Source organism: Branchiostoma belcheri, unplaced genomic scaffold, assembly GCF_001625305.1.
Source record: "Branchiostoma belcheri isolate BF01 breed outbred unplaced genomic scaffold, Haploidv18h27 scaffold107, whole genome shotgun sequence".
Classification (NCBI taxonomy): Eukaryota; Metazoa; Chordata; class Leptocardii; order Amphioxiformes; family Branchiostomatidae; genus Branchiostoma; species Branchiostoma belcheri.
Window position 1 is genome coordinate 163,016 of NW_017802458.1, and position 14,568 is coordinate 177,583.

The 14,568-nt window shown below is 41.5% G+C and overlaps 2 protein-coding genes across 4 annotated transcripts in view; one reads left to right on the forward strand and one right to left on the reverse strand.

The window, feature by feature from the left end:
• The first annotated feature begins 610 nt into the window (after positions 1-610).
• The window catches only part of LOC109479238 (BTB/POZ domain-containing protein 19-like), a 17,884-nt gene continuing 3,926 nt past the window's right edge, over positions 611-14,568 (forward strand). The window contains exons 1-6 of the mRNA XM_019781170.1: positions 611-833; positions 1,696-1,788; positions 2,621-2,792; positions 3,429-3,565; positions 12,948-13,064; positions 14,184-14,293. Coding sequence (XP_019636729.1) covers positions 615-833; positions 1,696-1,788; positions 2,621-2,792; positions 3,429-3,565; positions 12,948-13,064; positions 14,184-14,293 — 848 coding nt within the window. The 5' untranslated portion in view covers positions 611-614. The remainder of the gene's footprint in view (positions 834-1,695; positions 1,789-2,620; positions 2,793-3,428; positions 3,566-12,947; positions 13,065-14,183; positions 14,294-14,568) is intronic.
• On the reverse strand, positions 4,750-9,160 carry LOC109480015 (collagen alpha-1(X) chain-like). Of its 3 annotated transcripts, none has more exons than XM_019782149.1 (5): positions 9,038-9,151; positions 7,588-8,791; positions 7,022-7,072; positions 5,700-5,836; positions 4,750-5,028 (listed from the first exon to the last, which is right to left on the reverse strand). In XM_019782149.1, the coding sequence occupies exons 2-5, from the start codon at positions 8,672-8,674 to the stop codon at positions 4,876-4,878; spliced, it is 1,428 nt and encodes a 475-aa protein (XP_019637708.1). In that variant the 5' UTR covers positions 8,675-8,791; positions 9,038-9,151; the 3' UTR covers positions 4,750-4,875. The 3 variants fall into 3 exon arrangements, with proteins under 3 accessions (XP_019637708.1, XP_019637718.1, XP_019637727.1); XM_019782159.1 differs by having other exon boundaries at positions 4,750-5,025; positions 9,038-9,134; XM_019782168.1 differs by lacking the exon at positions 7,022-7,072 and having other exon boundaries at positions 9,038-9,160.

The window sequence follows — 14,568 nt, forward strand, 5'->3', positions numbered from 1 at the left end:
TGAGATTTCTCTGTACTGGATTTTTGAGGATGACTGAAGTTTTTGGTCTTCACAATTTCTGAACAGACAGGTGAGCAATTGTAATGATGTCAAGACAATGCTGCAGTTTATATCCAACCTGATAGAGGGGGTAACTGCACTGGTAAAAATGGCCGTTGAGATTCCTCTGTTGGATTGAGAGGATGGGTCTAGCACCTGACACAGAAGTTTTTTTTCTTGAATATTTGGAAAGACAGACAGGTCAGCAGTTGTTATACTGTCTAGACAACATTTGCAATTTGAATCCAACCTGATAGAGGGAGCAAATGTACTTGTTGAGATTCTCTACTCTTTCATACTTTCCTAGAACTATCGCAGAGTGGAACTTGCTGTTACCAGGTACAGTATAGGTATGTCATTAGATAGCTGTAAATATTGTTTAGAGTTAGATGTTCAAGGGTTAGGTCACTTAGGTGTAACAAGTCGATCGGTGTAATGTAGCCAGCTGCTGCCGCGCCGCGTGCCTGTGAAGCTGGTGTGTTACGCCGAAGGGCGATCTGGATTTGAAAGCATTGGTCTGATGCTGAATTTTTTTTCTTGAAATTTGCAGGTAGGATTCTACAGTGAGCGTTGCTATGGGGACGCAAGTGCCGCATTCCGCGTCGCTTCCCGACGGGCTGTTCTCGGGACTGCCGAGCCTGGTGTCGGACCTACAGAAGCTGCTGGACGACCGTGACACGGCAGACGTCATGTTCGTGGTGGGGAGGGAGGAGGTCCCCATGTACGCACACAGGCTCATCCTCTGGGCACGCTGTAAGGGGTACCAGAGGTACAAGAGGGACTTCTGGAGTAAGGTAGGCCTGGGGTTATGCTCATCTTTAATACTGCTTATCCCTCTGTGAGGAGGATTATTAGCAGCTGCGCGGATTAGTAACTGTGTGCAAACAAAGGGTAGGATAGGGATGGACGTAGACAAGTGCCAGGACAGGACAAGTGGAAATCAATGGTGCTAGTATTACACATATTTACATGTTTACAAGGACAGGGAGGCATCTCAATGCAGCAAAGCCCATCCCAGCTCTGCTTTGAACACTTTACACACCTTAGGCCACACCAAGTTGGTTTGTTGGTTCTCAAAAAAAAAACAGACCTAGGAATCCTATGATAGCCCCAAATGCTAGGAGCAATGAAGTCAACAATGAGTTTCAATTGAAACAATGAGTTTCAAACTTTTAATCAAACCACTGCATTTTTAAATGGAAAATAAACTGTAACAACTCTGAAGAGAAGAGACTTCTTTCAACTGTTAGGGCCAAAATATGAGCATTTTGGAATTGATTTAGAGGCTGAAATAAGGTCTTTTTTGCAACCCCCCTCCAAAAAAAGCAGGCAAATCCATGAACCAACAAGTTAAATTGGTGTGGCCTCACAAAGTTTGTAGCATAACGTGTGGTTAGGGTAGCTGGCCCTAGAAGACTCTACAGGTTCCTGGTTTGAATACCTATCAGGTCTAATACACAAGGAAATTTGTCGATGAAGGTTAGACATCCAGGAGATACACAAGGAATATACCAGGTCCAACGTTGAACCCTTGAGAGGCACCAAATTTCACTCTGCTCAATTGAAAATAATTACATTTACCTAGCTCTGGTGTACATGTATGTACTTTTGAGGCCTTTTTATGAGGTGTTCGCCCATTTCACACTTTTTTTGCAGGTAACAGGAATGAAGGGAATCATGACCATCAAACAACCAAAGTACAAACCTGAAGTCTTCAGAAATGTTCTCAACTATCTGTACACAGGAAAGGTATGAATGAACTGACCATTTAGGTAACAAGAATACAAAAAATGTGCAAAATGTAACACTTTTATATGTCTACAAATACAAAAGTTCATGACAATGTAGGTGCCTTGTTCAAGATGGTTTGAACTTATTGCTGCTGCCTAACAATACAATTTTGGCTCCAAAATACTACTGCTAATCAGCATTTCTACCACTGACAATTATTATGTTTACAGAAGGAAAACATTCTTTTTGCTATGTTTTCTCTTCTTCATCCTCTCCAAACCAAAAAGGTCAATGACCTGAACCAGACTGTCTGTTACCATGGTAACTAGTGTAGGGTTGTTTTTGCTACGTTTCCTCTTCTTCATCCTCTCCAAACCTAAAAGGTCAATGACCTGAACCAGACTGTCTGTTAACTAGTGTTGGGTTTCACCATGTTGCAATTTTATAGTAGGAGGGATTTAGACTCCTGTCTGACCATATATGTGAATGTGTTTGAGTAGGAATCAACAGAGCAGACCATATGCGAAGGTAAACATTATGCTTTTGCTATTATGAAGCAAGTTTAAACTGCAATTTCCAACACAACAAATTGGACTCACCCAAATTTTCGACTGTACAACTCCAGTCTTCGTCAAGGAATGAGCAATCCACTGCTTCTGTGACATCACACAGATAACACACATGACTTCGTGAGCAGTGGATCATAGGTTGCAGAAAGTCTGTGGCGCCCCCCGTCTCTGTTGAGGGATGGTTGTAATGCCCTGGTGTAGATGGCCTTTTTAATTCCTCATGCAATTATTCATTTGCATTTGCTTTGCTTTACATAAATATGATTTTGTGTTTTGTACAGATGACCCTGAAAGATGCCACAGTGTTTGAGGTGTTAGTAATAGCCCAGGACATGGGTGTACCAGACCTACAGTACAGTTGTGAGGAGCACATCTCCAGTCAGCTCACAGTCCACAACGCCTGTTTCTTCCTCGCTAACGCTCTCAGCACTGTTCCAACACTTACTACTAAAGGTGGGTTATAGAAACTTTTTTATAGTTAAGATTTCTTTTGTACCGTATGTATAGTTCTGGATCTAGAGCTCAGAGCAGTTTGGCCTAGGAAAAAAAATGTTGTCTTTCCTGTTTCCTGACCGATCCTCTAAAAACTGCCGACCCTAGCCTTTTTTTTGTGGAGCCTGCAAGGGACATAAACTTTTCGAGCTGATCAACCTTTTCTAGCTCTATGATCTGACACTTGAATTATGAAATGTTGCACAGTTTTCGAACATTGACATTGGAAAATATCATGCAAGTTTTACTTTGTTAAACCATATTGTGTAGGTTGTAGAAAGTCTGTGGCGCCCCCCGTCTCTGTTGACGGTGGTTGTAATGCCCTGATGTAGATGGCCTCAACAGAGCCGGGGGACGCCACAGACTTTCTGCAACCTATGATCCACTGCTCACGGAGTCACGTGTGTTATCTGTGTGACGTCACAGAAGCGCTGTATTGCTCATTCCTTGACAAAGACTGGAGTTGTACAGTCGAAAATTTGGGAGAGTTCAATTTTTTGTATGTATGTTCAAGAAAACAGGGTGTCTTAGATACAATTTTGAAAAAAAAGACGATGCATGTTCTTTTCCTTTAAGATGTTGTTCATTTTCTCAAAGGAGGAGCTACAGAGATCCACCCCCTTGTCACGAGATGTCTTAACTTCATTGAAGAAAACGCAGAAGACTGCTTGAGGACAGAAGGGTTCTTACAGCTGCCCAAGGAACCTGTCATCAGACTTGTATCCAGTGATCAGGTCAGCCAATCTGCTATACATATATGTTTCCCTCAAATTGTGAAGAAAAAAGTCTATAAGGCCACACCAATTTAATTTCTTGGTTAACGGATTTGCCCGCTTCATTTTTTTTTCTGATTTGCAAAAAAAAAAAAAAAAAAAAATTCTGAATCAACTGCAAAATGCACATATTTTGCCCTTGACATTCGAAAACAGTCATTTTCTTCCTAGTTGTTACAGTCACTCCATCTTTCAATGCAATGGTATCATTAAAAGTTCAAAATTCATTGTTAAAATTTTGAACCAGCCTGGTGTGTTGACTTCATGGCTCTATCGTACCATTTTGGGCCATAATAGAATGCCTAGCCCTGTTTTTATTTTTCGCCCGCCCGCTACATTATTTTTCTAGAAAAATCCGGTAACCAAGAAATTAAAGTGGTGTGGCTTAATAGTTTGTGTTAAAGGTATCCAATGCAATTTCGGGATATCAAAACTGGAAATATTCTGAATAAGGCAATCTTTGTGATATTGATACTGCTTCACATTGGCACATTTAAATCAGCATTTCATACTTTGGGCATTTAAAACTGCAGAAACAAGCCCCAAGATGAGTCCTTTATTTTCTGGGTGGTACCCTAAGATTAGATTATTATATATATTGTTATCCTGACTACAAAATAAAGCCCAACAAAGGAACAACAACAAAAAAAGACTGTAGTAAAGTTCTTCCTAAGTTCCTATGTAATTAATTAAGTTTCAGAAAAAAAATGTGGGTTGTACAGGTACTTTTGACAAAAAAGCTGCAAAACTATTATTTTCCTTCGTACATGATATCGTTGCTATAGCAGCTACATTTTTTCACAAACAATAATACAAAAGTTGTCATGAATTTAAATTCATATCCCTAGGTTATTCAGTAAGTTTAAAAGAGTGATGGTTAGAAATATGAATAATTATTCTTGAAAAAAGTTTGACTAAGATTTACATTAGACATTTATGTCTATATCTTAAGAATCCATTCACCAGGCTGTTGCAAGGGTTAATCTGGAGTCAAGCAACTTTTACTGGATCTAAAATAGAATCAAGTAAGTTTGATAGCCAAAACATAAAAATAAACGAAAACAACAACAACATTGCAGTATCTCTTGCAAATGATAATTGAGTATAGAAAGTGTACTGGAAGTGTGGTCCAACAAAAAAGTCACAGTCTGATATCAAGATGTTGCAACATGCTTTGCCTAACTATTCTTTCCCTCTGTATGTAACGTTACTGGGTTGAAGAGCAAATTTGCCTAACTGTGTACTCTATTCTGTCAGCTCTATCTGCCTAACTACTGCAGTGTATGTATGAGCATTCCAGAGAAGGTTGCGTTTGGTCGTATCTTGACGCCCTCCTTGACGCGGAGCCAGATGCGATCGCGGGGGTTGAGCTGCAGGTACAGGGAGTTACCGGTCATGGCGTGGCCAGACATGTTCATACCCTGCTGGGGAGGGGGGCAGAAAATCAAGGTCACATCAAGGTCACATCAATGCACAGGATTTACATATAAAATGAACATGTAGTGAAGAAACTTTGTGTCACTCACATTGTTTCTAAGGCCACAGCAAGTAATTATTATGGATGACATCAGGGCACGCATTACTGATTTTGAAAAAAATAAAAACAGGAAATTTTGTTGCCCTCTGACAGTGGTCAACATGCCGAAAATAGGCAAAGATGTCTGTCGCCATGCTGGAATGTGGATGGCAGATAAATATGAAGAGAAAAGACAAGACAAGGTTCTGATTTATTGTTTTGTCTTTTACTTTGATGCAGCGATGTATTGCATAATATATGTAATATTCCCACTGAAGCAAAACCATTTGTACAATGATTGAAAACTTTTATTTTTCAGTGTCAAATGGATGTTGTACTGTAGTACTTGGCAGTAAAGGTAGCACAATTTAGGTATCATTCCTACATTTTCAAATTTCCAAATTGAAGATTGCCTTGTTTTTTATTTTGCCCTATCGCATTAGATTTGGAGTCTGGAGGATGTATTCCATAAAATTTACTTGCTGTGGCCTTAGGATGATACAAAAACACACAAAGATAAATGAAAAGGTAGTCAAATAACAATGATTGTAGGTGACAAACGAATGACAAAGGACATACCTGCAGTGACACGACCGTGACACCATTTTTGACCAGTTGGACCGGTTCATACTGGTTCTCGGGGTGCTCACACAGAACATGGAAGGTGAAGAAGTAGATGCCTGGTTTCTCTGATGTGAACGTGTGGCCGTCAAAACCTGCAAGAAACATGGAAGATCCACCTCAGAAGTTTAGGATATCATAATTATTATTAAGCAATCTATAATATCCTAGTACTTTGGCTGTGAATTGTTTCTTTTAGTGAAGATGCTTTTTGGTGCAGATTCCATACCTAACACACACGTTTTTGACTCTTGTCTCCATTTCTTGAGTTTTCATGCACATCATAAGGACCAAAGTGTCTTCTTTCCTTGATGGAAAATGACTTACAAATGACAATGACTTTCAAACTTAAAAAAAAGATAATATTTGATAGCAGATGCTTTTGATATCCATGCTATGATTTCCACTTGTTCAAAAGGTTAAACCTTGATGTGATGTTTAGATGTCTGATATTCCTTTTGACATTCCCCTAAGCATTTGGAAGATATCTTTGGTTAGTTTGTTGATGAAAGGCAAGAAAGCAGCCAACAAATCATAATGATATTGCGGTCATCAAATAAGCAAGGGAGTCTAAAACTTAAAAGTAAAGACTCTTTTGAACCTCCTTGAAGAAAAGCAATAAGGCCACTGCCTATTTTCAGTAAAAAGCAACATGTACATGTATAGACATCGACTAGGGGTGGGTACCTGTATAGAAAATTCAGGCCCAGGTTCAGATCAGGTTCAGAGGATCAGGTCCAGGTCTGGACCTAAACCTGGACCTGATTATTGTACAGTAGCACTACTAGTAGTATATCATATTTTGGAGTGTGAAACACGAGTACAGGTGACTTTGTTCAAGTTGTAACAATTTTGTATAAAGCTGAACACAGTTACAGAAAGAGACAAACATGCATTAAGGCTAATCTAGTTTGATTCAGGATTATTTTCTTTACCTGCCATGTCCAGATTATCTAAAGATGTGTGTATAATCTACAGAAATGTATATCAGGTCCGATGATCTGGTTTACGTGTTTCATTTTTTTTGTGTCTCGGTTCTTGACGGTCCGGCTGAACCGGTACCCACCCCTAATATTGACTTTAATGTCCATTTGGAATTCATTTGTCCATGCTGCATAACATGCTGCAAAAACAAGCAATGACACATGTAGCCCATCTCTCAGACTGTCAGTAATGTAAAACATTTGCAGAAGCATGGTTAAAGGTTTCAACAGCCCAGCAAAGGGGGAGGGGGGCATGATTAAAGTAAAACGACTGCTGTCTGTGTCCAGGCCACCCACCTCCTGTTCCCCGATGACCCCTTGATCGAGGTCGACCATTGTGTGGTCTTTCTGTGGATAAAGTCAACAACGTCCAAATTTTAATTTGTACAATTATGGCTGGACTTTTTCAAGGTTAAGAGTATCTTAGAGTGACTTAGCAACTCAATAATTGCTGAAAGTTCACAGGAGCATTGTAATTCATAAGGTTTGATAACATTTCAAAATACCACCTGCATATGCAGGTTTGTATAGTTAACATTGGAGTTGTGCAGGTTTTTCTGATGTCTCCATTATGTAACACACCTGACCTGTTACCTGACCCCAAAGTAGTGTTACAGCATTCAAGATGGCAACAACTAATCAAGCATTTTGAACATTTTTTAAAAAGATAAATGCAGATAAAATTTTGTCAAGTTAAAAAATTGAGCCCTGCCCTGCATTGTTTGCAATTATAATTAACAGTAATATAGCTATTACACCTTTTGTTCACTAGGATTCATGAGGTTGTAGCTGTGTAATTTCATATTGGACAATGGTTTACATGGAAGAATTGAGAAGAAAAATTTAGATGTTTGTAAGCTCACCTGTTCCTGCGTTTATCAGTACTCTGTCAAATATGATCCTGTCCTGTCCGCTGGGTCCGCTCCCAGAATGCACAGCAGAGAACACCACCGGCGGACTCTCGGGTTTCGGGGCGATCTCGGGTTGCCGTGGTAATATCCGCTTGATGTCTTCTTCGCTGAGACCCGGCCCGGGTGGCCCCGGCGGCCCTACGGGACCCTGCGGGCCAATCTGTCCGGGTAACCCGGTCGGGCCGATCCACCCTTGTTCACCTTTACTGCCGGGAATGCCCGGGTTGCCTATGGGTCCGGGGCTACCCGGGGGGCCGATAGGGCCTGGGTTACCCGGCGTCCCAGGCTGACCCGGGGGTCCAGGTGGCCCGGGGTAGCTGTTGTACCCAGTCTGTGATCCGGGTTGTGAGTACCCAGGCTGGCCCGGAGGACCCGGTTCTCCTTGATCACCTTTGTCTCCTTTTGCACCTGGGATCCCGGGCGCACCCAGTATACCCGGTGGGCCGGGGGCTCCAGGGGGCCCGACTGGCCCAGGGAGGCCCAGATTCCCTGTGCTTATCCCAGGGTTGAACCGACTGGTAAGTGGACAGTCTTTGCAGAGCCCGGGCAGGCCTGGGGGACCAGGTGGTCCTTGGGGTCCGGGGGGTCCTGGTTGGCCAAGCACACCTAGGTTAGGTGCAAATGGCTGTGGTGGCCCGGGGCCGACACTAGGGGGGCCGGGAGGGCCAGGGGGGCCGGGCGGTCCTTGTGGGCCACTTGTACCTGGTGGGCCGATCACCCCAGGCGCCCCGACGGGGCCAGGAAATCCCCTGGGGCCTCCTGCCGACCCCTTCTGCCCGGATAACCCGGGTGGACCCGGCTGCCCGGGTGTGCCGGGGACTCCGGGTGACCCGGGCTCTCCAGCTGGGCCTGGGTCGCCTTTCTCCCCCACGATGGGCAGACTCACCCCGCCCTCCGCACCTGTGCACCGGATCTTACATGTCGGCTGCGCGCCGCCGCCCACCGCTGGCGAAACCGCCGGTTTGTCATCATCATCGTCAAACAGAAACCCCAACGTCAGCGGGAATGTCCAAAGCAGAAGCATGTATTTCAACTCCATTTTAAGATGTAGCGCACACAGAGAATGTCCCACGTGCAGCTTGTCTTGTTTCTGCGAGGCTTTTAATCTGTTTGCAGGAAATTTCTTGCACTCCTACGGCTACTGAACCGTAGAACCCTGAGGCAGAGACATAGACACGGAATAATTACCATTCCTCTTTGGTACAATTACAAAACAGGGACATCTTTAAAGACATAACAGCACCAAACTATGTATCACAAAACCTATCTGCAGTACACACATTGTATTGTTCACTTATTTTCTGTTATACAACTGTTGTAGCAGTCTTGTAATTGAAGAAAAAAAGTTGTCCGAAATGGAACTGATTGTCATATGGAAAGAAAAGTTGTTTAATGTACCCACCATTTGAAATGAGACTTGCAACAGGAGACTTCAACCTTCACCCACGAGTCACATTAGTCACGTAGAGGCTCTGCAGGGGATAATGAGATCCTTTCCTCTGTGTGAGGGTGTGTCAGGGGTTGTGATAACTCTGTTAAGCATGTTTTATACAGATCATTCTATGGGGTGACCTATGTTCTCGTGCTGTGTCCTATAAAGCCCCAAAACAGAAGGCAAACCTGTCTACGGCAGCTGACAAAAAGTTTGCTGCTTTCTGAATGTTGTTTGAAAAAATACCATCTTTTAGCTAGCATTATTTCGAGCAGAATTTTATAAAAGAAAAAGGACTGAAGCGATTGAACACTCAGATGATGTTGTTTGGTAAACCCCAACACGCCCTCGCCAAGTGCAGATCTGCTTTTCTTCATGACAGCCTGGGTGTTTACAGAAAACTGTAATAAACAGAAGATATGGCAGTCATCTGTGGCATCCGATACGTTAGACAAAACAAACAACACTGCCAACTGGAACCACAACCATATTGCCATAAACCCTCCTTGAAATATCCAAATTTCTTTCACAAGAAAACATATGGTTTGATTAAAAATGCTTACAGAAACCAACAAGGATGAACAGAACTTAAAAACTTTACTGACAATTTTCTTTGACATTTGGAAGTTTAAATTTGTTCCAGACAACCCATCCGTTAGAACTATCCTATGAGACAACATAAACTTGTTTTATTAACTACATTTGTTGGAAAGTCTAGGGGCCATAGGTTGGATTCCAAAGCAGACCCTATCTTTACTGTAAGTTTAAGACCAAGGTACATTCAATAGATCTAAATTAAATCAGTTAGAGGGATCCTACTAGGGTTTGGATTGGCATTACGAAGGGCTGTATGATCCAGCCATAAAAAATCTTGCTTCAAAAAAGAATTGCACATGGTGCAAGTATGTCAATCCCCCAGTTTCAGGGGAAAAGATGTTAAACTGGATAGAGTGAGATAGAGAGAGAAAGGGAGGGAGAGAGAGAGAGAGAGAGAAATCAAGAAATCAGACATTGTAATTTGGAGGAAAGAAGACCTGCAATTACTGTGAAACTTCATAACATTTCTCATTGTGTTTACATATTCTTAAGATTTCAATGTTATTCTTTGTATGGTACTAAGTATAAAAAATGTCTATATTCCATTGTACTAACAGACGTAACAGTATGTCTATGAAATATTGAATCAAAGCATAAAAATCATCTTTTTTTAAATAATAAGGTATCCAAGGTACCCATTTTCATTGCATAATGTGGGAACTCTTTGACCCCGGTACAACAAAGATTGTCATTAAAATTTTTGAAGGAGGTTTAACATACCATTCCACACAAAAATGCCCCATGCCACATACCGGTAAACAAATCAGGTGCTAACTTTAGCCTTGTACAGTTTATGCTGGATGTTTGGGTGGCAGATGTATGTTATGGCTAAGGCCTTACCAAGTTTATACATTGTTTGTCATCATATTTTAGAATGTTGTAATTTAGCCATTTGGCTTGTATTACTGTAAATTTGCTTACTCATGCGGGCACTTTGAAAATCAAGAGTTAGCATTGATGGTGTTGTTTCTCAGATTTTTTCAGAAAAAAATGAAGCGACAGGGCGAAATAAAAAAAAAAAAAAGGCCAAGGCACCCCATGATAGTTGGAAATGTTACAATATGAGCCATGAAGTGAACATACCAGGCTGGTTTATAATACAAAAAAAAAAAAAGATTTTGAACATTTAATGCAACAAATTTGCATTGTTACATTGACAACTAGGAAGAAAAGGACTTTCTTCAACCATTGGGGCCAAATATGTCTTTCATTGAGAATTTTGCAGTTGATTTTTTTTTGCAAATCAGAAAAAAATGGACAGCGCCAATCCGAGAAACAACGAATTAAATTGGTGTGGCCTAAAGTAAAAGGTAACCTATTTTGCAGGCCCCTTCCTATATCAAATGTGTTGAATATCTTTTGGGTGCTCAACATCTCACCATTTTCATGAAAAATATCCACTACCTATGGTTAAGATTTAAAGTTACTACAGACTGAGTTCATAATGGCTATACGATATGGTCCGTACTTGCCCCCCTCCCACTGTGATACCAAGCAATGTTTGTGATTAAAGGTGACGTAAGTCCAAGGGTCTGTTCTGCAGTCCTTGACTGTGATAACTGTTTGGTGACTGTGACAGTGCAGAAAAAAAACAGACAACACAGATAAACCTGTTGAAGGAACTGCATTATCATTTAAATTTGCTGTAAGGCCACACCAATTTAATTTCTTGGTTAACGGATTCGCCTGCTTCATTTTTTTCTGATTTTCAAATAAAAATAAAAATTCAGAATCAACTGCAAAATGCTCATGTTTTGCCCTGAACAGTTGAAAACAGTTCTTTTCATCCTAGTTGTTACAGTTATTCCATCTTTCAATGCAATGGTATCATTAAAAGTTCAAAATTCATTGTTTAAATTTTGAACCAGCCTGGTGTGTTGACTTCATGGCTCCTATCGTACCATTTTGGGCCATAATAGGATGCCTAGGCCTGTTTCTATTTTTATTTTTTTTTCGCCCACCCGCTCCATTATTTTTCTGGAAAAATCCGTAAACCAAGAAATTAAATTGGTGTGGCCTAAGGCATGAAATGTTTGCTGATCTTTTCAGATTTCATGGTGACCTTTCTGCTTCCAAATCATCACACTGAGAACATGTGTGTGCCCCCTAACTGCTTGCTTTCCTGTGAACTGAAAACGATATGAAATATGAAGAATGTTTAGACCTTGAAACAAATAGTATACACTTTGTAAGTTGATTCATCAATTGTCTTGTACGCACATGTAGGTCAATTTTGTTGTAGTTTAAGACCTTACGAAAGTCGCTGTACTTTTGTTGTGTCAATAAAAGTTCCATAGGAAAGTCTCTTTCTGCAAAATTAAGTCCCTGTGAAGTTAAACACATTTGCATGCAGTAACTGTTGTGAAGCCATGCCATCTGACCAGTCAAAGGCTAAATGTTATGTCTGGATCCGTAACTTCTTCACACACATTACAGTAGATGTGGTGAGTTATAGAGACCTGTGTTGAATTACGCTTCATTTACAGTCCCCAGGTTTTTCAGCTTAGTAGGTTATCTGGTGCTTTGGAGAAATTGAGTTTTTCACCTCCTCGTAAAGGAGGTTATGTTTCCATGTCAAGGGCACAGTATTGGAAGGCAGAGCCCATCCCTCTCCTTCCACTGCCTTTTATCTACCCAGAAGTCAGGTACCCATTTTACACCTGGCTGGAGTGAGAAATGTCATGTTAAGTGCATCCATCTATATCCAACAATGCAAGGAATCAAACCCTCGATCTTGTGTCCACTGGAGCCTAGCCACTTGGCCATTTGACTAGAAGAAACTATATGTATAAAAAATGTAAATGCTGCCTGGTACTAATAAAAAGAAGATAATATGAACTCCATGGCTCGTATCATTGCGTTTGAGACTGTAATAGGATGCTTAACCCTGTTTTTATTTTAAATTTTTTTCGCCCTGTCACTTCATATTTTTTCTGGAAAAATCAGAGAACCAACAAATGAAATTGGTGTGGCCTAGGGTTATGTAAGAAACAGGAGGAGACAGTAAACCCTTCTGGTCCCGGGCTGGGGTTCGAACCCACGACCTCTCGGGCACCAGAGCTTCATAACCAGACGCTCTAACCACTCGGCTAAAAGGTCTAGACCCATTGGCCGGGTCAGTTGATAGTGCCTATAAACCCCCCACTATTACAGTTACAAAGTTTGGATGGTAAATGGCTCTCTTACTCAGGAAGAAGTAACATTAGTTTGAACCCCCCTAGTGACTTGTTCTGGAACTGCAGAAGCATTTTTCTAATGCTGTGGTTCTCCTGTGTTTATGCAGCTAGCTCTGGAGGAGGAGGAGGTGTGGAGACGTGTGCTGGCCTGGGCTAAGTACCAGGCTAAGGTGGAGACAGCCCCCCAGAGATGGAGCCCTGAGGAGAAGGCCAGGGTGTGCCAGGTATGGGGACATGAGCATGTCGGCAGAACGTACTGCACCTGTGCGAAATCCGTAATGTATTGTGTGTAACACTTTGGCAGAACATGTCATATAAGGTCGTATTCGCGCATATAATGTTAACATCCTGTCTGTAGTTTCAAAGTGTTATGTCGAAAAAGATATCGTCTGCAACAGGCAAAATTCTGATGCAACGTTGACGAAAAAAACATGAAAAATCAGGGCTTTGCGCAGGCGCAGTACGTTCTGCCGACATGCTCTGGACATAGGACCTCCTATTGGATTAAAACACACATGGGGTCATGTGGCACAATGGCAGAGTGCTTGACCAAGAGGTCCCGGGTTTGAGTCCTGACATGCTACCGATCTTCTGCCCTTGGGAAAGTCAATTTACTTGACTTTCCCCACTTAACTGGAGTGAAAATGAGTACTAGTACTGTATTGTCTGTCCTGTATTTGTTTCCATGTGTATGTGGGGGACACAACACCAGCAACCCACGTGTATTGCACTGTAAACAGTTGCAATTTCAATAAATCAAATCAAAGGCAATGAGTACAGAATGTATTGAAAAATGGTGTAAAACCATGTACTTACATCATATTCTACTTCTACTACTCTAAGGTCCAGAAACAGTCATGCCTTCAAATATCAGTTATCAACCAAAAATTGAGGTGTTTTACTAACTGTGGAGTGGAACTCATTGCCACCAAGCAGACACCAAACAGACATCCAGGAAGCTTTAAGCAACTCCTGCAATTAAATGTGCACAGATTGGATGCATCCGGTCGTTCGGTGTAATGTAGCTTGCTGCTGCCGCGCTGTGTGCCTGCAAAGCTGGTGTGTTATGCCAAAGGGCAGTTATACGACTATACAGATAAGGAAGCTAGTGTGTTATGCCAAAGTGCAGTTATACAACTATACAGATACAGAAGCCGGTGTGTTATGCCAAAGGGCAGTTATACGACTATACAGATACAGATACAGAAGCTGGTGTGTTATGCTGAAGGGCGGTTATACCGGCTGTACAGATGCAGAATAAGATATATGTGCTATCTAGCATGCAAGCTATATGTTGCATGAATAGGAATAAATTTTCAAAAAATCCTCTTTGTGTGTTTCAGCACCTGTCAGGAGTGATAGAGCATGTGAAACTGTTGCTGATTGACAGTAAGGTGTTTGCAGAAGAGGTGGAGCCTACAGGAGCTGTTCCCATGGAGCTGTCACTGGAGAGGTAAACAAAGCAGAGCAGCCAAAATGTTTTGTATATTGCCCTAGCACCAGTACCAATTAGGGAGTTTGTAGTGACTGTTGCATGTAGCTCTGTACAATTACTGACAATAACTACGTTGTACAAGGCTGTACTGTTTTAACTGACAATAACTACAAGACTGTAATGTACTAGCATGAAAGTTCATCTGAGTTGGTAAAATACATGAAGAAAAATAAACTGTTCTCCAACTCAAAAAGAAATTTACTCACATAACTACATACTATACAGGTGAAACC